Source organism: Staurois parvus, unplaced genomic scaffold (genome assembly GCF_062004578.1).
Source record: "Staurois parvus isolate SC_StPar_1 unplaced genomic scaffold, SC_StPar_1.0 ptg000426l, whole genome shotgun sequence".
Classification (NCBI taxonomy): domain Eukaryota; kingdom Metazoa; phylum Chordata; class Amphibia; order Anura; family Ranidae; genus Staurois; species Staurois parvus.
Genome location: NW_028318222.1, coordinates 3927980 through 3953776, shown reverse-complemented (window position 1 = coordinate 3953776; position 25797 = coordinate 3927980). Strand labels below are relative to the sequence as shown.

Below are 25797 nucleotides of genomic sequence, written 5' to 3'. Positions count from 1 at the left end.
GCTAATCGCGGTAAATTACCGCTACTGCGCATGCGCGGATCGGGTGCCTCGCGCATGCGCAGTCCGACGCTATCGCGTTATCGTCAATATTCCGCGCATGCGCAGATCGCGCTCGGCGGCCATTTTCCTGGAGACCCAGTCTATGGATACTGCCACTAAGGACAGAAATAACAGGAGGAAGGACCCCAATCTATGGTTGCTGTCTAGGATGACAGATCGACCCCGGGGGAAAGAATTCAGTGCGGTATAGAGGGCTGTTGTTAATATTAACCTCCCAGGCTTAATGTGCTCAGGGAATGTAGGAAATTCATTATATATATCCGGAGCACAGTCATCCTGTGATGAACTTAGTAGGACTACAAGTCTCAGGACAGATGTTCCGCAAATAAGTCCTTATGGAAGTATGTTAATATAGGCAGATTGTGTACAGTTATACATATATACATGGACATGGCATACACTGGTAAAAGATAAACATTAAAGTGATAAACAATGCATAATATGTGTTAAAATTATACCATACATATATATAGGAATATGGGCAACACCTGGCATTCATATACAATTTGTTATTTAATAGCAGAGAATCGGTTCCTAATTTATTGAGAAACCGATCTTCATGGATGATAATGAGGTCACCCAGTGCAATACTTACATAGGTGATGCCACGCGTAGTTATTATACAGGTGGCCATATGGAAATATATACATATTTAATATATATAAAAATATAAAAATGTAAGCATGAAATAGCATCACATGCATAAAATGTAAATGCAATTAAAAGTAAAATATAAATGATAATGCCGAGAATATGGCCGAAGAATGGCAACACAATGAACCCTCACAGTACAACAACCAATGTAAAATGGGTTGGGTGAATAAAGTGTTGAGTGTAACAATTCAATCTAGGCCTTAGATATCTGGTAACCATGCTGGGCCCCGTGGATTGTTCAAACACGGTAACCCTGCAATTCGGTTGAAGTCAGAGACATAAAATAAAATGCCATAAAATCAATCAATAAAAGACCGTTAACTTGTGTCTAAAAAACAGTTAAGATCCAAATCCACATTTAACCCTTGTGGGGCAAGTGTTTTGAGTAAAAAAATCCATTTGGTTTCTATCTTAGAGACAGCCCTACGTTTGTGTGTTCCTCTCCAATGTCTATGGATCATGTCAATTCCTATGAATTTCAGGGAGTGTGGATTATTGTTATGCGTTTGGCGGAAATGCATGGAGAGTGAGTGTTCTCTAAATCCCTTTTTTATATTTGTTAAATGCTCCCTTAGTCTATCACGAAGCCTTCTGGTCGTTCTCCCGACATATTGTTTGCCGCATGCGCATTCTAAGAGGTATGCAACATGCGTACTGTTGCAGGTTATAGTGGATTGAATGTCATAAGTTCTCCCGGTGGTATTGGAACGGAAAGTCTTGATTGGGTTTTTATGAATACCGTTGTGGGTACATAGCATGCACCTATTACAAGGGAAAAACCCTTTCCGGTCAAAAAAGAAAGATGGCTGCTTAGGTGGATTGACTATATTAGGCGCCAACCTGTTTCTCAGAGGAGGTGCCTTGCGGTAAGTAATATCGGGGATTTCGGGTAAGTGTTGCCCTATAATGGGGTCATTCTTCAGAATAGACCAGTTTTTCTTAATTATCTTGGCTATGTCCCTATATTGGGTGGAAAAGTTGGTGATGAAAGAGCAAAATTTCTCAGTCTGGATCTTTGGCCTCGTGGTAAGTAAATTGGCTCTGTTACTTTCTCCCACTACAAGTCTTTCATCATCGAGGGTATTGTCATTATAGCCCTTATCAATGAATCTCTGTTTGAGGATTTCAGATTGAACTAAGTAATCCTCTTTCTTATCACAGTTTCTAAAAATACGAAGAAATTGTCCCCTCGGGATATTACTTAGCCATTTAGGGTGATGGCAGCTGTCTTTGGGGATAAAACTGTTACGGTCAGTAACTTTAAAATAACTTTTAGATAAAATACTCGGGCCATCACAGTACAAAGTGAGGTCTAGAAAGTTTATTTCTTGCTGGCTGTGCTGGTAAGTGAGCTTAATATTGATATTATTAAAATTGAGAGTGGTAAAAAAGTTGTCCAGTGTGAACTCGTCCCCTTCCCATAGCAGTAAGATATCGTCTATGTAACTACGGTAAAACAACAATTGTGGCCAGTCTCTTGAATAAATAAGGTCCTCCTCCCAGCGTGCCATAAACAGATTAGCTAGGCTCGGTGCAAACTTTGCGCCCATGGCAACGCCGGTGGTTTGCAAATAGTATTTATTATCAAACCAAAAGAAATTGTGATTCATAGCGAATGTCAACAATTCCAATATGAAGATTTTTTGTGAGTCTGGTATATCATTTGCTGTGTTGAGATAATATTCAGCAGCCGCAAAGCCATCCTCATGTTTGATGTTACTATATAGGGCAGCGACATCCACCGTAACTAGAAAAGTGGGCTGTTTCAAAGTGATTTGCTTAATATCCACTAGCACTTGTTTTGTGTCTTTAAGAAAGGATGGAGTTTCACCAACAAGGGGCTGAAGAAAGAAATCAATATATTCTCCCACTCGGGAGCATAGGGAGCCTATTCCACTTATAATGGGACGGCCGGGTGGATTGAGTGGATCTTTATGTACCTTCGGTAAGCAATAGATCACCGGTTGTTCCAACATGACTGCACACCAGTGCATAAAGCAAGGTCCATAAAGACATGGATGAGCGAGTTTGGGGTGGAGGAACTTGACTGGCCTGCACAGAATCCTGACCCCAACCCAATAGAACACCTTTGGGATGAATTAGAGTGGAGACTGCGAGCCAGGCCTTCTCATCCAACAACAGTGCCTGACCTCACAAATGGGCTTCTGGAAGAACGGTCAAACTGTTCCATAGACACCCTCCTAAACCTTGTGGACAGCTTTCCCAGAAGAGTTGAAGCTGTTATAGCTGCAAAGGGCGGGCCAACTCAATATTGAGTCTATGAACTAAGACTGGGATGCCATTAAAGTTTATGTGCGTGTAAAGGCAGGCGTCCGAATACTTTTTGCAATATAGTGTATGTCCTCATGTAGCATGGCCAGAACAGAAACACCGGAAATCAATAATCAGGAGATATTTCCACATTTTTTGGCCCTATAGGTAGGTGTGATGGTGAGCTTGCCATCTTGTTTACACATACAGAATGAAATGTAAATACAAGGTGAGACAGCAGCCATGGCTGGGCCCCCCTCACCTCTGGGGTTTAGGAACAGTGGCACCCTCTTCATCCGCTGTAGATAAACCCCGTCCGTTGCTGGGACCCGATACCCAAGCCATTTGGCAAAATCAGGACAGTTGAGAGAGTGGGCATTTCTTTAAAACCACAACTATTGCTGACAGCCAAGAGGATGGAATCATTTGCAGATTTTAAAGAATTGTGCCTCTATTTTGCCACTCAATGTAACGAGTACAAACAATCACCAGCACATTCCAGCTATTTCAACAGTGTAACAAGCCAGCTGTAAACACATGAACAATAACTTGGAATTTTAAGTGAAACACAAATATACAACGTTGTATATTCAGGTCTCAGTTTACCAGATTAACCTAATGCAGGTCTGTCACAAGATGTCATTTGGAACAACCGCAACTCACGCTCAGTCTTGTCTTTTCCAAACAGCACTAGAGAAAGTTAAGTCTTTAACCTTTCTAAACACCAAGGCATTTTTCACCGGATTAAATTGACTTGTCTTTTAAAGAAGTGGCCATAACAGCAGAGGCCATGAGGCCCATCACTACAGTACAAGGGAGACAGTGCAATCTGACAACAGAATTTTCCAAAAACATGCAATAAAAACAAAGTCTATAGTTCTGGCTTCTGTGTCAGATTCCTATCTAAGCAATTCATTTACTGCAGTGTTAGCTGTTGCTTTTGGCACATACTGTATATCAGTAGTTTGCTTACATTTAGGAGAGAGATTAAAAAGACCCTCATTTATAATTATATCCCTGTGCTGCAGAAACCAAGGATAATGTACAAAGTGCAATAGCCATAGCAACTATACTGCAGCTTACTTTATTTATATCATTGGAAGATTGATCAGATGATAAAGCCTTACTCTAGTCACCCCCCCCCTTTTTTGCACAGAAGAGGGAAAGGGATAGAGCCCCTATGAGGTTTGTATTGCTGCCTGTGACCCCATTCAATAGATTTCCCTGCCATTTCCTGTTGGGACAGCAAGTGATGGTAGGGACACTCAAATTTCAACAAATCATTTTTTCAGTGAATTCGGGGGAAAAGTTAGAACCCGTCATATTATTATTATGCCCTATATCTTCCAGTTTAATGGACAACTGCTCACCCCTTCTTGTATTTACTCTTCCTAAGACTGTCTAAAACTAAAAGTAAAAGGAAAAAAGTTTTGGATGGCGTTTGTCTTTTAAGCTACCTACATACATCAAGGCTAGGTTCACATCTGTGCGGGTTGTACCGCTTCAGATCCGCACAAAAATCTGTGCAGCCGCACCACCCACACAGAAGAATGCGGACCCGCAGGCGGGTGCCATTAATTCTAATGGCACGCCGCCCGCACTGGAAATCGCAACCGCACTGGGAACCAAGGCTGCGGTTTCCAAAGAAGTGCAGGGACTTTTTCCCTGCGTATCCTGGGGCACGGGAGTCCATTCAAATGAATGGGCTCTTGTGCCCGCGCAGAACGCGGCCCGCACGGCCGCATATATGTGAACTGGGGCTAAATCTAGTATTAAAAGTGAAGAACAGCCAAAAGAGCTATTCATTCTGCACTCCTGTGACCCGTTTTCAACTGACAGCAGGCTGAAGCCTGCTGTCGGCTGCTGTCACTCAGTCGGTCCAGGCTGGGGAAAGATCCTGATTTTAAAGTTGGGGTCCACCCCAGAGTCTGGAGCAGCACCTGGTTTAGCCTCTTAGCGAGCTGCCAAGAGCCTGAGCCACCTGCTCCCTCCCCTTCCACAGCCCTGCGCTCCAGTGAGCGTGGTGGGGGCTGAGCAGAAAGTGCTGACTGATCTCTGCACACAGCGGTGGTGACAAGTCAGCGATCAGCAGTCATGTGATTGCTGAGTTCTTACCCTTAGAGTTGGCAGGGGACAGATGCAGCATCAGACCGTTGCTGCATGGATCTTAGTAAGTATGATTTAAGAAAAAAAAAAAAACACAGCCATACTTCTCTTTTAAATCCAAAAACTTAATATATTGCAATTTTTCAATCATAAAAGCTGAATTCCATGCTTTTTTTGGGTTAGCTACATTGTAACCACTACTACAGTGATCCTTGCTGTCTTCCAGGTCCCATGCTGAGCTGCCCTGCTGCAGAGTAACCACCACGGGGGGTTTCTCATTCTGCATGGGCACCATTTATAGAACACTGCATTTTTCTAAATGAATGCAAGGCATTTTTTTTCATTGGATGAGGTGGACAGGTGTGTGTGTGTGTTTTTTGGGTTCTGGTACACGCGGCTGTTCCTATCCCCGGGACTTCCATCTACCACCATCGGAGGTGGTTTAAGACTCTCCTTCAGATGTGAACGTCCATTGCATTGAAGCTACCGCCGAGTGTTGATGCTGTGTGCATTCCTCTCAGTGTGGATGCAGATTTCATATTTCTTTTATGTTGGTTGCTACAATAAAATTGTGTCTTATTTGATTCAAATACTGACCCCTGGTCTGTTTATGAGGTCTGTGGGAACTATTCAGAGAAGGTGATGTCACTTGGATGAAGTTCCATTCCTACTATGGATTCTATGCTGGTTTTATTTCCCTTAGGGTAATTATGCACTCTTACTTTATTGTGTGCAGTGGATTTATTTAGTTTAATTTTGTTGTTCACGATTGTTGTGGCACTCAAGTTTTTGCATGTAACACGTGTGGCACATTTATGAGATCTTAAGATAACACACTATGTTCAGGTTTCATTCTGTTTGAGGTATATGAAGAATATCTGGAATCCATCATCGACTCTTTTGAGGATCCGAGCCTTTTGGATTTGTTTCAAGTATTTTGGACTCTATTTTTGGACTTTGATTTGACTTTATTTATTCAAGTCTGCTTTATTAATTTTGTGTGTGTGTGTGTGTGTGTGTGGGTGGGGGGTAACAACACACAAACAAGTGTTTAACCCTTACAGTGCATGGGAAGGGGGGAGTCCACTGCAAGGGGGGATATTTCTTTTCCCCCCAGAGTTCAACTTTAAAGTGGTTCTAAAGCCTAAATATTTTTTACCTTAATGCATTTTTTGCATTTTGGTAAAAAATGATTAGGCATTAGTTCCCCCCCCCCCCCCCCCCTTCCTATTTACTTACCTGAGCCCTCATTCGAGCCAGCGCTGTGCCCGTCTACAGCTCCTCTTCCCCTCACATCCATGTCTCACTGGCTTTACTGGGGCACCTGGAGCCATTGGCTCCCGCTGCTGCCAATCAAAGCCAATGATGAGGGAGTGGGGGGGGTGGGGCCGAGTCCTGCTTGTGTCAATGGACGCAGCAGCAGAGCTCGGGAGTGAGCACTCACAAGTGCCCTTATGGGAAGTGGCTTCCCATGGGGTCAGTGGACAGAGAGCAGAAGCCAAGAGCAACAGCAGGGGATCCGAAAAGAGGAGGCTCGGGGCCGCTCTGTGTGTTTGTTATTTTAAACAATAACTTTACAATCACTTGAAATGTACAGATTGCTTTAGATAATTTGACAGTTTTATCGTATTATTTAGCAGTGTAAAGAAAAGCAGCACCCTTCCAGGGCATGAGATGACATTTTCCTGATAAGAAAACCATATATGTGAATAGCCTTGCAACACCCACCCAGCCTGAGCATAATTCTAGGTACACACTATCAGTTCTTTTTCTGCTAGGTTGAGCAAAAAAAAACAAAACTAAGAGCTCAGGAGGAGCTTGCTGTACTAACTATTCGATGTTAGTACAGCGATCTCCCCACTGAGGTCTTGTGTTCTAACAGGGGGACTACCCCGCCAGAACACACTGGCCAGTGCTGGCAGCTATTGCTTGCTAGCACTGATTGGATGCCAATCAGATGCTGGTTTGGCCAGTTTCTGTCAGTTAGGTGAGTGTACACACGGGCCGAATGCTGAATTGCATATTATTTTGTCTCATCATTTAAAACTTAAGCTGGCCATTCATTGAACAAGTTTCAGCCGGTTCCTGATGACCCATTGGTACTCTGTACCCGACTGCCTTTGTTTGAAAAAAAAAAACCACTGGCCAATCAGTGCCTGCATCCAATCATATGGAAGCAGTGCTCAGGGATTTTGACAGCCAGCGGCATCCTCTGTAGGAATACAATAGGTGCAGTAGAAGAATAGCCCACAAGCTGAACAAAAAAAAAGAATTCTGTGAATGGCTAGCTTCACTTGGCTACCAAAACAACCCATTCATCTCGTGCAAAGGAACTGTATTCAGACTACACCAATCAACTAGCTGCAGGCAAATAGGAAAAAAGTTAATGATCTGCCAAGTACAACTACTAAAAAAGAAATTAAAACTAAAAATGAATAAAGGAAATCCCCTCCAAACTACTAATTTAAGCACAGATAAACTGAAAATCCCTACAGCATAAACTAACAGCACACAACAGTTTATTAAACACATCAGTCCTAACAGCCCAATCTCAATATAATCTTTTAACTGCAAATCTTTTTTTTTCCTAAAGAGAAGTTAACTTTAATCTCCCCACTGAAATCTTTCTGCATCTTTACTACTCTTACATTTACCTTGGGGGCATAACTTCTTGATGTTGTAAAAGAAGACAGCAGACCGTAACTTCAGACGCACCAGCATCAGTTTACCTTTAATTGTAGTCTATCAACAACGGTTGAGTTATACACAAGCACTGCCTGAAGCACAAACATCTAAAAGTTCAGTTGTGAGCAACAATAGGTGTTAAAAAGAAAATAAAAATTAAAAATGAAAAGCGCAGCAGTTTCTCAAGACATGATAAAAAGAAGCTTTAAACCAACTGAGTTATGGAAAATGCTCTTATCCCAAGCTGAATGCACCTATCCAATTTTCTAAGCTCTGTAAGAAATGTATTATTATTATTATTTTATTATAGTTCCCTTTTCCACCTCGAAACATCAAAAATTCACCACACTCACACTCTTTTGAGGCAGCCGTAAGCTGCACTGTGTATGGCTGCCATTTTCAATTCAGAAAGAGTGATGGAATGTATCAGAGTCTTAAAAATCGACCTATAAGATGACTTTTGTGATAACTCCATAAAGCTTTCTGGGTTTATCTAAAGTCAGCCATAAGCGGATTGCAATCTGGCCGGTTCAGAAGGGACCAGGCAAATTTTGATCCATGTATGGGCACCCTGGTTGTACACAAGTCAAACTATTGATCGACTTGTGTACAACCAGCCTTTTGGATTTTGCTGAACAGTTAGTTCTGCTGGCTTTAGCCAGCAGCACTAATCATTGTGTTCTGCTGGCAATGAAAGATTCCCGCTGGCAGAATACAATAGAGCTGTCGGAGGGACTCCCCTGTCAACACAGTCAGTGCAATTTTCTTTCCTTCCACCCATGCTGAAGTGTTCTCAAATTCGTTCAAAAGGAAAACAAAATGTCTGCTCCCCACATCTTCATCACTGACTTACATACAAGACTCCGCGTTAGTTTAAAAATAATTTTACAATACCTCCTCGTCTTTTGTACACAGTCAAATATATTAGCAAATGTGCTTTACATAATTTTGAATCATTTTGTTTGCACTATAAAAATTCTGAAATGCATTCATTTATACACAATTCTAAAAATCACTTATAAAGACAGAAATAAGATATAAAGCATGTATTGGCACAGTTCAACTACAAAGGGGCACCATTTAAAGTAGATGTAAATCTAATCCTTTAAATCTCATAAAAAGTTTAAATCTGTGCCCAGACTATGAACACTAAAGTATTTACATTTTATGAACAAGCAGTAAAACTACTTTAAAAACAATTTCTATTCACCCATGTAGCTATAGGCATCATTGATAAATTAATTTTCAAAGTTCACAATAGAGGCACTGCAATATCTGATGCTTTCTATGGAGAGAATAATCTTGACAGGCTGCCAGCCCTCTAATATAAACACACAAGAGGAGTTTCCAAGCTGTTGAAAACTGGATGAAACCCCACATAAGGCTTCATTCACACTTTGTGGTACATTGACACAAAGTGTGTAACTTTGCACATGAATGTATGTTGTGTAAGGGTAGCCCACGCTTTAGCGCACTAAAAATGGACCAAAAAAGGAGCATGAACTTTTTTTTTTTTTTTTTTTAACAGCAGAGCGCCACAGTGCATAACAGTATGTTACAGTGCATTGTGGTGCACTAAAACACAAGGCAGGGCATGTTGGGGTACCATTAACAATGAATGGCATGGCAGCACCACAATGTGCGTGTTGACACGCCTTTAAGCAGGCCAAGGGTGTAAACCGAGCCTTAGAGTCTTTGTTGTGATCTTTGAATGAATTACTTCACCATACAAGCAGCTAGAGAGAAAAGTGAGAGCTTGTTTTAAAGATCTTTTACTGCTTATTCGGAAATTTTCTTGCTGCTTGCTATGGGGTGACAACGGTCTCACAATGGTGTTCCTGTTTTGTCACCCTGCCACATGTGTGTCTTGACCAGAGTGAAGTTCAAGTTTGCTACCCACTGCGTGTTTAATGTGCTCCTTTGTAATGGCCATGTTTTAGATATTTTTGCTACAAGCAATAAGCAGTGCAGTTAGTCCATTAGAACATCCCTCCCACTACTACCTGAAAAAAAGGAAAATAATAAACAAATGTGATTCTCTGGCAATTTCGAGGTCAGAAAGGTCTGCACCTTCCTATTTTCTGCTAATGTATTTTCATCCTTCAATGTAAAACATCCAGCATCCTCTTCCCTTGGCACAGTACTTTTCCATTCTTCCTCAGACAAGGTGTTCACAGGATTAACTAGACAAGATTATTACTCTGATAATACATCCTGTCCTCTCAGATGTCATTAGCCGGCTCAGATGTGCGCTACGGATCCCGTACCCCCCCAATCCCTGTAAAAGATTGTGCTTCCTGGGTAATTTAAGATGATTTTTCTTATAGTTAATGTAAGGTATACCATAAAAGCTGCAATCAGACCTCAATGTGATCTCTTTGTTGGAAAAGGGAAAAGTGCAGGATACTCAATGGGCTGGAAAGGAGAAAGACATCATCGATAAATCCTGAAGGAGAGTGCCAGCTTAATTTGCAGGTACCACATCAAGCCCAAGAAGCTATTATATTCATTAGACGTTACTACAAAGGCTCACTGAGCTGAGCGAGCGATTCCTTGACGGTCAGGAGGTGCGCTGAAAATGAGATAATGGCTTATTGAAGAAGTCGAAGACATACATAAAAGGGATTTTCCCTAAAGGAACATATATTCATTTCCTCTGTATAAACAGATGGCATGTCGTTTGTTTTACAGAATGCCTTAGACTTATTCATTTTAAGTCTTTGCGTAAGTTATTTACAGTAGAGATACACAGTTAAAGGTGACCCGCTGAAAGAAATATGAAGCAGTCTTTTTTTTTTTTTTTTTTAATACTGCTTAGAAATACCTATAAGCCAATGCCAGAGTAGACAGACGGACTGATAAATGCAGAGACATATATAGATGCAGAGATTGTCTTACATTCCAGCTAGATCAACCTGTTCTCCTGTTCTTTGGATTTACAGATATTTTAATTGCATTCATGCGACTGCATGCTGCCAACCAATCCTATAAGCAGCAGCTTCTTCTTATTTAAAGTTATTGAAGCACAGATGATAAAATAAATTTCATTTCTCGGTTAGACGTATAATTAAATCTGGCTCATACCTCAGCTGTAAGCTGAAATCAGTTGGTTGGCCTGGCTTGTTGTTTACTAAATACAGTAATTGAAACTAGATATAGTGTGTCTGCTTTCCAGGGCCACTCAAGATCCGAGACGATAAACATTTCTCCTTTTAACCCTCTGTGTTCACGGCTATTAATCTTTGATAACAAGATTGTAGAAAGAAACCTGCTGAGGCAGAACTACTCTAAAATGAGTATAGCCTCAGTGACCAATAAGGATGCAATTGCTGAAGGAGGATGGCAGGTAGGTGGTATACAGAACAACAAGGGGGGCTTAGCAACTACACCCCTAATTTTTTTTTAACTTAATACAACTCCAATTCCAAAAAAGGAAACATATCAAATGTTTAAACTGAGTAAATGTATCATTTTAAGAAAAAAAAGGTATTTTTTAAATTGATGGCAACAACATCTCAAAAAAGTTGGGATAGGGCAACAAAAAGATGGCAAAGTACAACCCCAATTACAGAAAGTTTTGGGACAGAGCCATGTTTACCACGGTGTTGCCTTCTCTTAACACTCTGTAAACATCTAGGAAGTGAGGAGACCAGTTGCTAGAGTTTTGGGAGAAGAATGTTGTCCTATTCTAGCCTGAGCATATGCTGCTCTAAAACTTGCATATATACAGTCATGGCCAAAAACATTGGCACCCCTGCTTTTCTGTCAGATAATGCACCACTTCACCCAGAAAATTGTCGCAATTACAAATGTTTAGGCATCCTCATGTTTATTTTGTTTGTATTGGTATGACTCAAAAAAGTGGTGAAACAAAAAGCCAAATCTGACACATTCCACGCAAAACCCCAAAAATGGACTGGACAAAATTATTGGCACCTTCTCAAAATTGTAAGAAATAACTACATTCCAAGTTTGTGATGCTCCTGTAATTTGTAATTAAACTCACCTGTATCAATTAACAGGTGCTGACAATACAGAAATCACACTGGCAACCAGTTAAAGTGGTGAAAAATTGACTCAACCTTTCTGTTGTCTGAGGATTTGAGAACAAAAATTGTGGAAAAGCATGGACAATCTCAAGGTTACAAGTCCATCTCCAGAGATCTTAATCTTTCATGTGTCCACTGTGCATTCTATCTTCTATTGAAGACAGAATGTTAGCATGACAGCCTGGGGTGGAGAGAAAAATAGACCCTCAGGGATTAATGTGCCAGAGGCACCCTTGAATGCGTGGTGAGATGGTCATGGAAGTTTCAAAGTCATCAGAAGGCTCCTTCACATAAACATGGAGACACAGGGATTGCAAAACACATCTTTGGTGTTTTCAATAAATGCCTATTCCATACTTTTGATGACTTTGACCCGTCCATGACCATCACATCACATGACCAAGGCCACAGCTGCTGCAATAACCACAGTGTTTTCTTTTCTCACCACCCACCACCTTAATATCTCTCCTGAGGACATAGGGATGGGTTCCCCAGAGGCATGAAGCCCACCTTCTGTGTGGAGACAGGGATATTCTGGTTACTCACAAACTTACCAAATGTAAGTGCTTTTTCATTTTTGTCAAATCCTCACATTTCCAAAAATACTTTGTATTTACTTCGCTGTAAGGACTCTCCTTTTTCTCCTCTCTTTTTTTTCTGGTGAACATCACTGAGTTTTTCCCCACCACAGCTCCTATGGAGTATTACCACCCTACAAATCGCATGACAGCCCAGCATTTAGCATTTGCACAATAGGTCGTCAGCAATGGCAGCCTCATTGTTGCACTTAGGAAATTTCTCTTTTAGGGCCTGTGTCCACAGGCTTTTGTTTATGCCAGATGGGTTTTGCATTCTCATACAATTCTGCGAGAATGCAAAGCCCACTTAAATCAGGTCAAATGTAGGTCAGAAGTAAGTCAAATGCATCCATCAATGGTGAATTCTGAATGTGCTCAGAGGGGTCTCAAACTGACAGCAAGCTGATGCTATCTACACAAGGTCTTAGGCCTCTTTCACATGGGCGGTTTTTCTGCCGCTTGTAAATGCAGGTTTTTTATATTTTTAAATTCCAATACTCCTGGCACAAAGATCATGTACATTTGTACATTGCCTGCTACTGCGTTTAGCTGCGGTAGTAAATTCTTGCCTTTTCTAATGCAACTGTTTACTTATTTTTTCTTTGTACTGCATTTAACTGTGATTATGTACAGATAGCTGTGGTACATCGCTGCTGGAGGCAGTCAACATTATATTTCCTAAACGTATAAAAAACGTATGTTATGAAAACGTTGCTAAACGCAGTATGTGAATGGAGCCATAGGGATGCATTGTCTGCATTTAGCTGCGGTAAGTTCCTCTAACCGCAGCTGAAAGCTTAAATCTAACTGCCTGTGTGAAAGGGGCCATAATGTAAACAATGTTGTAAGCAACTGTTGTGGCTATACAAATTGAAAGCGGGAAGACATCATAGACAATTTAAGATTGTCCTAAGGGTTCTTATAAAGAAAGACTTATTAAAACAGAGAACCCTCAAGCATTGAGCCTCTATCAAAAAAACTGAATAGTTACAAACAACTTTAAAAAAGCAGGATTATTCTCATTTAGGGCCATTCCCTGAGCTACATCTTTTCAAAATTACTGTCTTTCACAAGGTCCTTCACTGGTCATGGGTCAGCAACAGTCATTCTTGCCATAAGATATTATCCGTGTAATCAGGTCCCAAGGAAGCCATTACTTTTAGAAGGGATAGGACCCCAGCAGCGGATGAGTTAAGCAGTCCTTGTTCAGGGAGCACTAATGAATGTGTTTCTCACAATGAGGATTGGAAGACCGTCTGCACTTACAAGGGACATACATGATGTCACTTCTCTTGGGACAACCAGGTGACATCATCCATTGGCAGCAAGGACAGCAATTTCAAGATAAACACAGAAGCTTCCTGACGTCATGGCTGACTTCTAATCCTGCTGAGCATGAGACCACATTATTTAGACAACAAAATCTCATGGGAGTGCAATTACCTCATTTGTCTAGCATGCATTTACAGCTGTGATACTTGATAGAGGTCTGAGCACATGGATCTTGTAATATCAGGTGTAAGAAAAAATAAAGCATTACATTCTGGAATGTGTAATAACAGCCTCTATTTCTATGCGACTCATTTTATAGGTGATTGGGATATCAAGAGTATTTTTTTTTTGGTTCATCCAAGTTGAAGAATCCACTGTATGATGTTCTCAGTTGACATTTTTAGGGTTATTGATAAAAGAGCAGCATGACCCCGATACAAAAAAATCATCAAATGTATATAAAAGATATGTGACACTTAAAATGGTGGCAGAAAGCTGCCAGAATGGCAGTCTGTCTTGTCTCTCTGATATCAAAAACTCCCCTCCTTTGTTCCAATGTCTGCCCCATGCTGCAGCCAGTCTCTGTAGATCGAAAGAAAATAGAGAATTTTGAAGCAAGGAGAAGCACTCAAAGTCTGCTTTGGGTTAGAGTAGCTGGGAACACAACATGAACAAGATGTATATATGAAGCCTCTGGCTGATTTAACATGCCAGGGCTACCCTGATAGTCCACAAGCCCCATTCTTACTTGTGGATGTTTGTTGCCAATTGGTACCCAAAATGAATGATAAAGGTATGTGTCAATATATCAGTGGCACTATTCTTATTTTCTCCCTGAAGCTTCCATTGACTAGATTTCTAATCAGGCATTTTGTATGCACCTTCACATGCTGAATTACATTCACAAGTGTGAAAAGGGCCATAATTACAATGTCAGTTATGCAGGGACTAAACCTTTAAATAGATCAGTTTGCAAACACTGAACACTCCTTTGTTGATCCGACATACATCAGTATAGCCACACACAGTCTAACTAAAGCCCAAGGAAAGTATTTTTCCTATTCTGTTGGTAGACAGACATGACATCTGCCTCAACATTTGGGACCAACAGATACTTCAATATTCAGTGACATCAAGTGTCTACGGTAGCAAATGAGGTTATACAAGGGCCTTCTTGGAGCATCTATGTAGGTGTCATATCACTGGCTTTTGCTGTTTCAGCATATAGGAAAATGGATGCTGAACGCCAAACTTTACCTTGCAGTAACATTTTATTGATCAAGCGATCACTCACCACCTGTCAGGGTTCCTCCTTCTGATGTATTTCAGTTAGGAATTAGCTTAATCACAAAGTAGGTAAAAGGGAAGAGGATGGTGTTTTAAATACACACTCCACCATTCCTTAGGCTGGCCACCCATAGATGAGTCATATTTTCATTCAACCAGTGGGATGAGAAAAAAAAAAAAAAAAAACTTACTTGACCCCCCCATTCACACACTCTATATGGATGGAGAAAACCTTCCGGCTGAGCTATTGCATCCTGACGGTGGGCAGGCTCCCTCAGAATACACAGATCAGCACTGCTGGCTATAGCCAACGGAGCTGACTGAGCTTCAAAAATGCAATAGGGTGACTGTACAGAAGTTGATGACTTCTGTACAACCACCCTGACCATACATGGATTGCAATTCAGCTGGTCCCTGCTGAACCAGCTGAATTTTGATCCACGTATGGTCGGCTTTAAAGGTGCATACCACCAAAATGTATTCTAATAATGTTTAGTAACTTCACAGCTGTAATACTTACTTTATATATAAAAACAGCTGTGATGTTACTCAACCTAAAAATATGTATATAAAATCCTTTCCTTCCAAGTTACCTCCATATTTAAAATTAGGCTTATTCATGAGTGAAATGAATATGAGGGAGGAACCCAAGAGTGATAGCTGGATCAATAAATCACAAAAAATCTAAGCTTCAGTAAAATTTTGCCAATGGTGAAAAACGTAAATAGTGGGTGAAATTATCAAAATACATACACTCATCCCTTGAATGCAGCAAACCCAGCATCCATGTTTAACTCAGGTTTAAGTTTCTTTTAAGAGTACATTCCCAGCGATCAGCTGCAGGAGGCAGCCCATTGAAAGTAATGGGTGGGGACTGGTTCCTGCAGCTATTCGCAACTCGCATGTATTCGCTCAGAGGACAATCACATGCGAATGCTAAGCCCTGGGCTCAGGCAGTCAGTGGAGCTGCCTCCCACAGCTAATCATCAGGAATCTCCACTGAGGTTCTCACATATAAATGGAGTTGGGTGCATTAGCAGGTGTGAATGCACCCTAAATGATGTTTCCTTTCTCTGTCCGTGAACTCATTGCAGAATAAAAGAAAACTTAATTACTTAAAAAGAAGAATTTTTGTGCAGCAGCAGCTGAAAGAAACCAAAATTCTTTTGACTTACATGCCTTCAAAAATCTGACTGGCTGTGATGGGTTACTGCAGCTTGTACTTCACCAATGCTCTATGCATTGCTTTACTGTACAAGCCTATTAGAGTCTATCAAAGAACACCAGAGATTATGTGTGAATTATTTGTAAAGCTATGGAAGCAGTGTGACATTAATCTCATCTTCAATGAAACATGTTTGATTCAATTTCTTAAAAGCTGACATTAGCACAGAAGAAAGAAGAGTTGAAAGATTATTTTTTAAAAAAAGTGTTGAGGTATGCGTGTCAGAAAGAGCTTTAATCTATCTGGTAGCAGGAACGCCGCCTCCTGACTGCACCGCCAACTTCCCAGTGTTCTGCAGCGCGCAATGCAGTTTTATGATAAATCAAATTAACTTTCTTTGACCCCCACTGCCTAAGGAAAACAAAGCAGAATCTGAGGCAGTGTGCTATACACGAGGGGGATTTTCATTTCCTTCAGCACAGTGATAGATCTGAAACGGACAAGACAAGTCTGACAGCTAGATAAAAGAAAATATCAAGTAGGCCGACTCTCTAGTGGGATTCCGTTCCTAAGGCAGATGATGAAATTAGCAATGCCTGGAATATATTAACCCCTCTGAGGAGGCTGTCAGGGTTTACGTTTCATACCATTTCCTGAAAATTATGTAGTATACAAAATGCAATACACTTAATGGCAATAATGTTACCATATGACCTCCACAACACCCTTCTAAAAGGACTAGAAAACAGAAAATGCTAATAAATGCTGCTCCCCGCAACAGCCTCAGTGCATTGCAAATAAAAGAAAACTGAAGAATGCCTAACAAGATAAAGCTCTTTTTGCCCTACTTCTCCTGGGGATCACAGAAGAGCACTTCATTCTGCACTCCCATGTATTTAGCTGACAGGGGGCTAAAGCCTGCTGTCGGCTGACGTCACTGAGCCAAACCAGGCTCTGGAGAGATCCCGACTTTAAAGTCAGGATCCACCCGGTCACCTGGACCGGCAGCTGGCTCAGCCTCTTGGCGATTCGCTGAGATCCTGAGACAGCCGCTCCCACCCACTCCATAGCCCTGCATTCCAGTGAGTGCTAGAGGGGCAGAACAGACAGCAGGTGGCTGAAGACCAAGACTGAGCAATCAGCGGTCTTTGATTGCTCAGTTCTCGGTTTTAGAGGCAGCAGGAGAACGATGCTGCATCCACATAGGGGAGTATGTATGTATTTTTTTTGCATTCACAAACTTCTCTTTTAATATCAAAGGGGTAGTGGGATTCATGCTGTTGTAGAGATTACATAGAATTATACGTTTATTAACATTTTCCCCGTTAAAAATTCTTGGCAGTATAACCAAGAAGATAAAACAGAGAACAGCTTTTCAGGGTAGTATAACTTGCAGGGCCTTCCTGCAAAAATCCAGATCCTGGTTATGGATCAACACTTACCATTAAAAGGAGAAAAAAAAAGTATGAATCCTAGATCAAGTAGCCACTCTATAGATTCCAAGTGATTAGGATGATCTTTCAATCCTTGCTAAAGTTCTGATGGAAAGCGCCTTTGTTTTTTTTTACAAACTCCATTGCCAGCATAGCTGTACATTGTCTGTCTATTGCTTCTTTTATCCATGTGGTAAAGTAGACTTTCAAGGTCTTTGCACTCCTAAGCATGCCTGGTATCTGAAGTAACAAATATTCAACCTTCCTGTTGCCTTTTGTCATTTCAAGAGATTTGACAACCCCAGTCATCCACTGAATAAAACTGATTTGTTCATCTAAGAAATGTGTTCATTTTTGTGCATCTGGATCATTGTAGTAGATTCGTCAGCCATGTAATGCCACCTAAACCTTTCAGGCTTAAAAAAAAACACCTTCTTTGATTCTGTCCATTCATTCAGAATTAGTTTGTGAATGTTTGTGTGAACATTGTGTGCTGGAACTTTAAGCCTTTTGTACATCTGGGTCTTAAACAGAGTTTTTGTTTTACATACTTTTAATATTAAGAGTGGGCCGGTTGACTCCAAATTTTGTACTTAGGAAAAAAGTTTTCAGGTTTTCTTTTATGATTACTCCCATCGGTCTTTATGTGCTTCCAAATCATCACCCTTATTCTTTTCTTAAACTTCTCCCTCCCAAAACGTAAAACATCAGAAGACTTGATATCATTACTGTGCAAGTTTGGTGTCTTTAGAGCTTTACAGACAAGGGAGGGATTAGAGTAGGGAGAATTAAAGTTTTTTTTATTACTTAATGCCCTTCTGAAATTGATGCTAATTTCCCTACTCCTTACTCATTTCAGGCTATTTGAGAGGTAACCCCTTACAGCCAGAATTCTTCTAAGGCAGGGGGTGGGCAATTTTGGCCCTCCAGATGTTGTAGAACTACAAGTCCCATGAGGCATTGCAAAACTGACAGTTACAAGCATGACTCCCAAAGGCAGAGGCATGATGGGACTTGTAGTTCACCAACAGCTGGAGGGCCACAGTTGCCCACCCCTGTTCTAAGGCATCCCTAGGAAGAAAGTTTTTCCTTTTGATGTAACATATTGTTCTCTATTGCAGTTATGATAAGCATAGCTAGGAACACTTCATTTAACCAGACCCCAATGTTGTCACCTTTCCAAAGTGATGTCATCATTAAAGCTACACAGGTAAGGAGAGTCATTTGCAGTGAGAAATTGTTTTGCAATTATGCCTTTGACTGCATATCCTACTACCAGATGCCTTAGTACACTGAGGAAATCTACTTAACAGCATCATATAAATCTGAAAATGTTTGGGTGGACTGACTGTTTATATAAGAGCATATTTAACTTTACGTACAGTGCTCAGCATAAATGAGTACACCCCTTTTGAAAAGTAAGATTTTAATCAATATCTCAATGAACACAAGAACAATCTCCAAAATTTTGACAAAACTGAGTTTTATAGAACTTTTGCATAGCTCATTACATGAAAGGAAGGTTAATAATATAACTTAGAGTACAAAAGCTTCAGTTTTACTCATGCGAGTTGATGCAAAAATTAATACACCCCACAACAAAGTATTTTGAATGACGTCCATACTTTGTAAGGACAACACCAAGTCTTCTAGGCATGGAATGAACAAGTTGGTGACATATTGTAACATATTGTATCTTTTTCCATTCTTCAGGAATTACCTCTTTTGGAGCCTGGATGCTGGATTGAGAGTGATACTCAACTTTAGAATTCCCCATAGGTGTTCGATTGGGTTCAGATCAGGAGACATACTTGGCCACTGAATCACTTTCACCCTGTTCTTCTTCAGAAATGCAACAGTGACCTTAGATTTGTGTTTTGGATCATTGTCATGTTGGAAAAGTGCACGACACCCAAGGGCAGAAAGTGATGGTAGCATCTTCTCTTTCAATATAGAGCAGTACATCTGCGAATTCATGAAACCATCAATAAAATGCTGCACCACGACACCAGCAGAACTCATGCAGCCCCACAGAAGGATACTGCCACCACCGTGTTTCACTGACAGCACCCTGCATTTTTCTTTGTACTCCTCACCCTCGCAACGCCACACAGTTTTGAAGCCATCAGTTCCAAAAACATTTATCTTGGTCTCATCATGCAAGAGCCCCAGTAGTCGTATTCTTTTTTCAGCATGAGTCCTAACAAATTTTGTGTGGATTTTTTTGTGCATGGGCCTTAGGAGAAGCTTCCTTCGTGGACAACACCCATGCATGCCATTCCTCTGCAGTGTATGCTGTATTGTGTTACCGGAAACAATCACCCCAGTTTGGAAAATCAAAGTATAAAGCAGTGCGGCGCTCAAACCAAAATAAAAATGTTACATCAAATTACATTTACTTATATTTAACCCTTTCACCACCGTATATTATATAGCCAAAACAGCCATAACACATATAGAAAAAAAAATCAATGATAGGCTGGTGGCATCATACACTCAAAAAACTTCCCGTGCACTATAGTGACTTAAAACACAATATAGTGAATAGTGTCCATATGCATAAGATATCATGCAGGTGTGAACTACAGGTGCCAATCCTCAGATAGGTGGAGTGCCCCCTCACCTTCCTGCCCAGGCCCCTAAGGACCAATGAGCCTTTTGGTATATGAGTCTTTCCCCTGGCATTGGATGGATCCTTCAGATGGTGGGTCCTTCAGATAATAATGGTGGGACTCCCCTCCTCTTGTCTCTTATCTCGGATCGTTGGTGGTATCGATAAATACCCCTCCCAAGTGGTCACCAATAAAGCAAAAGAAATGTTCATTCATTACATCCCATTACATGGGATCAGACTGGTGGTCTCTGCTCCCTCAAGGATCCTCCGGTGTGTGAGAGGAGCCTCACTGACCACCAGTCTGATCCCATCAGCATCTTTGGCAGCATCTGCACGGAGCCCATCCCCGCACCGATCTTTATTCAGCCGGTGACTGAGATTTAACCCGGGATAGGCGTAATCCTGATGAAGTCACGTGTTCAAAGTGACGTAACGCATAGATACGCCAGTGGGAGGAGCCTATACGACCGAATGTTCTGATGTCATATCCGGCGCGGGCGCCATCTTGGTGCTCCTTTGCCTGAATGCAGTATACCCTTTGAGTGGTGTGAAGGCCTGTTTGTAATGAATGAACATTTCTTTTGCCTTATTGGTGACCACTTTTGGGAGGGGTATTTATCGATACCACCAACGATCCGAGATAAGAGACAAGAGGAGGGGAGTCCCACCATTATCATCTGAAGGATCCATCCAATTCCAGGGGAAAGACCCATTATATACCAAAAGGCTCATTGGTCCTTAGGGGCCTGGGCAGGAAGGTGAGGGGGCACTCCACCTATCTGAGGATTGGCACCTGTAGTTCCCACCTGCATGATATCTTATGCATATGGACACTATTCACTGTATTGTGTTTTAAGTCACTATAGTGCACGGGAAGTTTTTTGAGTGTATGATACCACCAGCCTATCATTGATTTTTTTTTCTATATGTGTTATGGCTGTTTTTGAAAGGGTTAAATATAAGTAAATGTAATTTGATGTAACATTTTTCTTTTGGTTTGAGCGCCGCACTGCTTTATACTTTGATTTTCTGAATATTGTTAGTGTTGAGATTGTGGCACTTTTAGTGCTGGCTGCTGAATAGTATCAGTATATTTAGGGGCGCAGGAGACACTTTCTCATTTATTTGAATCACCCCAGTTTGGCTTTCTAACTCTTTTAGCTAACTGTAATGAACTTGCATGGTGATTTTCTTCAACCTTTCTCATCAGAAGATGCTCCTGTCAAGGTGTTAACTTCTGTGGATGACCTGGACGTCTCTGTGAGATAGTTGCAGTTCCATCTTTGTTAAATTTTTGTATCACTTTTGCTACAGTATTCTGACTGATAAGTAAAACTTTGCTGATCTTCCTGTAGCCTTCACCTTTGTGTGAAGAAATTTACTTTCTCAGGCCTTGTGACATTTCTCTTCCATGTGGTGCCATTGTTAAGTAACACACTTTTATAATCAACTGTCTGCTGGACATCTGTTTAATAATTAGACTCACCTGTAGTTGAATTCTTGTTAATTAGGATTTTGTTGTCTAAAATTTAACTTTGCTCCCAAGAGTTTCATCAGGGTGTTTTAATTTTTGCAACATGGTCTTGAATGAATCAGTTAGGAAAAATACTTTTTTATGTGTGCAAATTAACAAATTTTGTTTGCAATCAATGACCTGTATTTGTGGGAGTATTTTGTAGTATAGTGTCCCATAGAAAATGCTGATTCTGAAAGGAAAGTACAAGGTTTTCTGACAAATCTGTTGGGGTGTACTCATTTATACTGAGAACTGTATTTCAAGTTGCTGGTAATACAGTATGAATCTAATACAATCGCCAATCACACACGACCAAAAGTCATTACTTACAGTGACTGATACGACTTGTAGCACTGGATGCCTTGGAGTAACCCTGCCGGTACTCAGAAAAACAAGAGCCTAGTATTGATTCAGGAACAATGAAAATGAAAGATGGATGCTGCATTGACCTCCCCAGTCGAGTTACAGGGTTGGCCTCAGCTGCAGCTCCAGCCATGCCATCTGATGTGTTTCACTTCTGTAACCAAACCACTGATGGGTGGGGCAAAACGCATAAGAATTGTGGCAGGAGCGGCGGCTGAGACCAACACTGTAACACTTCCTCCCTCCCCTAGTTCTTCTCTACCTCCAAACCTGGTGCTTACATCTTTTTGGGTATTCCCTGCCATTACTCCTCACTTATGCCATCACATCCCCCAATGGGTGGTGGCTCTTCTCATCTTAGCAATGTATGCATGATGATGGTTCCAAGTGGATGCCCCATCCTGTCCCAGCATCCTCCAAGCCTGTACTTCCTTGTTACGGGATGCACATCCAGCACAGGTTCGATCCTGAGCTGGGCTGTGTGCATCCATTGATACACAGCACAACTTGGGCCCGCCCTCTGCTCGCAGGATTCGACTAATATCAGCAAGAGCTAATGGCTCCTGACGAGCTCAGCCAAGCTTGTAAGAGTGGGGAGAGAGGAGAGAAGACCAGCAGACTGGCACAATGTTGGAATGATACAAGACTCGGTTAAGTATTTGAGGGGTGTAAGTGGAAGGCACAGCAAATGCTAAATGTTTTTTACATTTAGGGAATGCATTTGGGTAAAAAACATTTTACCTCTAGTACAACTTTAATAAGTGTGTTTGTCTAGTGTCCTTATACATGATACACTGTGGTAATACTAAAGTAAAAACAGCAGTGACTAGAAGCATCAGCTATATTCCATTATAAATCCTGATTTGGTGTCTCTTGTAAGTATAGTACCCTGCCCTATCTAATACATTTTCCCAATAAATCACATTAACTCTCTTTGAACATCCCTACCCTCACTCCAACATTGCCAGTACAAAGATTTCTACATGACTGGACATCTCAGCCTGTCATTTCCAGTAGGAAGGATCTCTCTTTCATGCAGTTCATCACAATAACACTGCAGCATGTTAAGTGTCATGTCAATGAAGTAGAAGGCAAGCAGATCAGACGAGAAGAAAAACACAGACACTGCTAGGGAATAAGGTAGATCCACGTGATACAAGCCACATGTGTACACGCGGATGCCAGCTCATGCTAAAGGAAAAATGTTTTATTTTTGGCTATTACTTCCAAAAGATAAGTGTAAAAAATTTTGCTGTTTTGAACAGGCAAAGTTGTACCATGTGACCAAAGATGGCTAAATCACGTGACTAATATGGCCATAAAGGAGACATTTAAGTGGAATTCTGGCCAAAATGTTTTAGAGTAGAATAAAGAAGTGTTAGAACATTTGTTAGTAATTTTTTGCTGCATCCCCGTTAAGAAAATGTTCTCTGTCCCACAAAGAAAGCAATCTATGCAGACCATGGCTTTGGATGCAGCCTTGATTTCAACCCAAGTCGTAATTTGGTCCTGCCATGGCAAATCTGCTTTTAAATGCCAGAATGTAAGGATTCAGTATACAGTAGGTCCTAGCATTTGACAGCTGAATGGCGTAGGAGGGAATTTAGAAACAGGAGTGGATCTTATTTTGACATGGAGAGTTGAGGGCCCATGTACAGCCCGGAGCTTAGGATTTAAGCAGGTTCTATAGTGATGAATTTGAAGACTAAACACTGGCATTTGCACATACCACACAGTACATGCACTTCAGCGCTGTTGTTACCTTAAAAACGTGTTATACTAAGTCAGGTTTACTCTAAATATCTGAGAATGGCCTGTACTTTCATTGATGGAGAATGTTTCCGTTTTAACAATTACCCTTCATATCCCAGTTACCTAAATGGATCTGACAGGGGGGTTCCTAGCATTCAGGTCTCCCAAACATCTGCATGATCAACTCTGCAGATTTTCTTAGTTGCTCAGTTATAATAAGCCTTATTAGTGAGAGTATGTTTTACTATAACATAGCACCTTTTTAGATGACACTCGATTTTTGGGTGCAAATAGAAAAGTATCACCAACAATACTCAATTATGTTGTTGGAATAGCACAAAAATATGGCTACAGTCACCTTAAAGCAGAACTTCATTTTAAACGGGAAGTTTCACTGTTAACAACCCTCCTAAATCCTAATTATTACTGTCACTGATAATATATAGGCAGCTATAAGTGTATCAAAATATCCTCTGAAGAAAGAGAACTCAGTTGGCCACAGGTGATCCACACACTCAACAAATGTAATCAGGAGAGTACAATACCTTTTGTTTGTGTTAAGGGATGCGACTTTGGCTGTTGACTTCCGGTGGGATAGCTTCCTTTCTGTAGTGCTGATCTCTTGCTCTGTCTTCTCATGTTTTGGAGTGCTGCCACCTTTGCTGTTGAGGTCTCTCAGCACATCATAGTTGATCTTGCTGGAAATTTTTTTCTGCTCCAGCATCTTCTCAATGGCCTCCCCAGCTGTGTTGGCTTGTATAGGAGCTCTGCGTTTGGAAGGCTTCTTTGGCTGTACAGTAGGATATGAATTTATATGTGATATATATTATGAAAATAAATTAACTCTTGACATGATATATTGGGGATAGACCAATCTAATGTAATAAAGCATGTCAACTGAAAATTTTAAGTTATAAAGTTATAAAGAAGTCAAAACCCAAGTTACCTGGTCAATGATAAACAAGAAAATGACTGCAAAACTAACAGACACGATGATGATGTATAAACAAACTTGGTCTCCTTAGGTCTAACATTGCATACCTTCATATTTTTACAAATACCTCCTTAGCCCTTCAAAGTGTAACTGTACCTTTGGTACAAATTCTGTAGGGTCTCGTTCCACCAGCTGCTCTCTAGTAAGATAACGGCTGTCCTCTATCCTTCTTACTTCCCCTTCATCTCTGTCCCTTATCCCCGACTTTCTCTCAGGAGATGATTGAACGCCTCCTGAAGACATCATTACGACAAAACATGTTGAGCAGAGCTACAAAAAGTGACATCATACCACTGAGGACACAGGAAGTGAGGCTGTACACCCAGAAGTGTCGGGAGTATAAGCTGGGCTCCTACCACGAATAGTGGAGCCAGCTTGCAGCATTGATTAAGCAGTATTGTTCGGGTGCATGGTGTAATGCACCTCATAGTGTGAGTGTATAAATTGAATGTCTTTAATGGTGGAATTTTAATAAAAGGTTTTACACTATGTCAAGTTTTTTCTCCAGCGCTATGTGATGTATGCATTTATGTGAATATAGAGAAACTGCTCACTCAACTTTGGATGTTTGTGCAGCCATGCTGCCGGATGGATCTCCCATATAATTGGCAACAGGTGGGACTTTGGGTTTTCATATTCCATCTTTATACCTCCCTGTGCAGCTCTTTGGTTATCCTGGTGATGTGTACTGTACCCCTTCAACAACTCCCAGAGCCAGATATTATGTGGTGGTCACCATTTAGAGATGCCACGACAATGATCTTATTATCAATCTGGGTGGTATGTACTCCCAAAGAAATGAAGATTCACGAAACACGTCAAGTGTTTATGGTGCCTTCCTTTTTAGCAATTTGACTAAAGGGCAATATATGTATGGATTAATTCTATCAATAGAATTAGTACCCTAGGCTGCTATATGTTGGATATAACCAACCAGCTTGTTGTTTTAATCGGTCAGATCTTTATGTAACGTTCAATAAATTGTTTTTTTTCATATA

General features: G+C 40.9%; 1 protein-coding gene across 2 annotated transcripts in view; it reads right to left on the bottom strand.

Moving 5' to 3' along the window:
• The window catches only part of BRF1 (BRF1 general transcription factor IIIB subunit), a 507447-nt gene that overhangs the window by 68109 nt on the left and 413541 nt on the right, over positions 1 to 25797 (bottom strand). For both annotated transcript variants that reach the window (XM_089687515.1, XM_089687516.1), the window contains one exon: positions 24351 to 24595. In XM_089687515.1, the coding sequence (XP_089543641.1) occupies positions 24351 to 24595 (245 nt within the window). The remainder of the gene's footprint in view (positions 1 to 24350; positions 24596 to 25797) is intronic.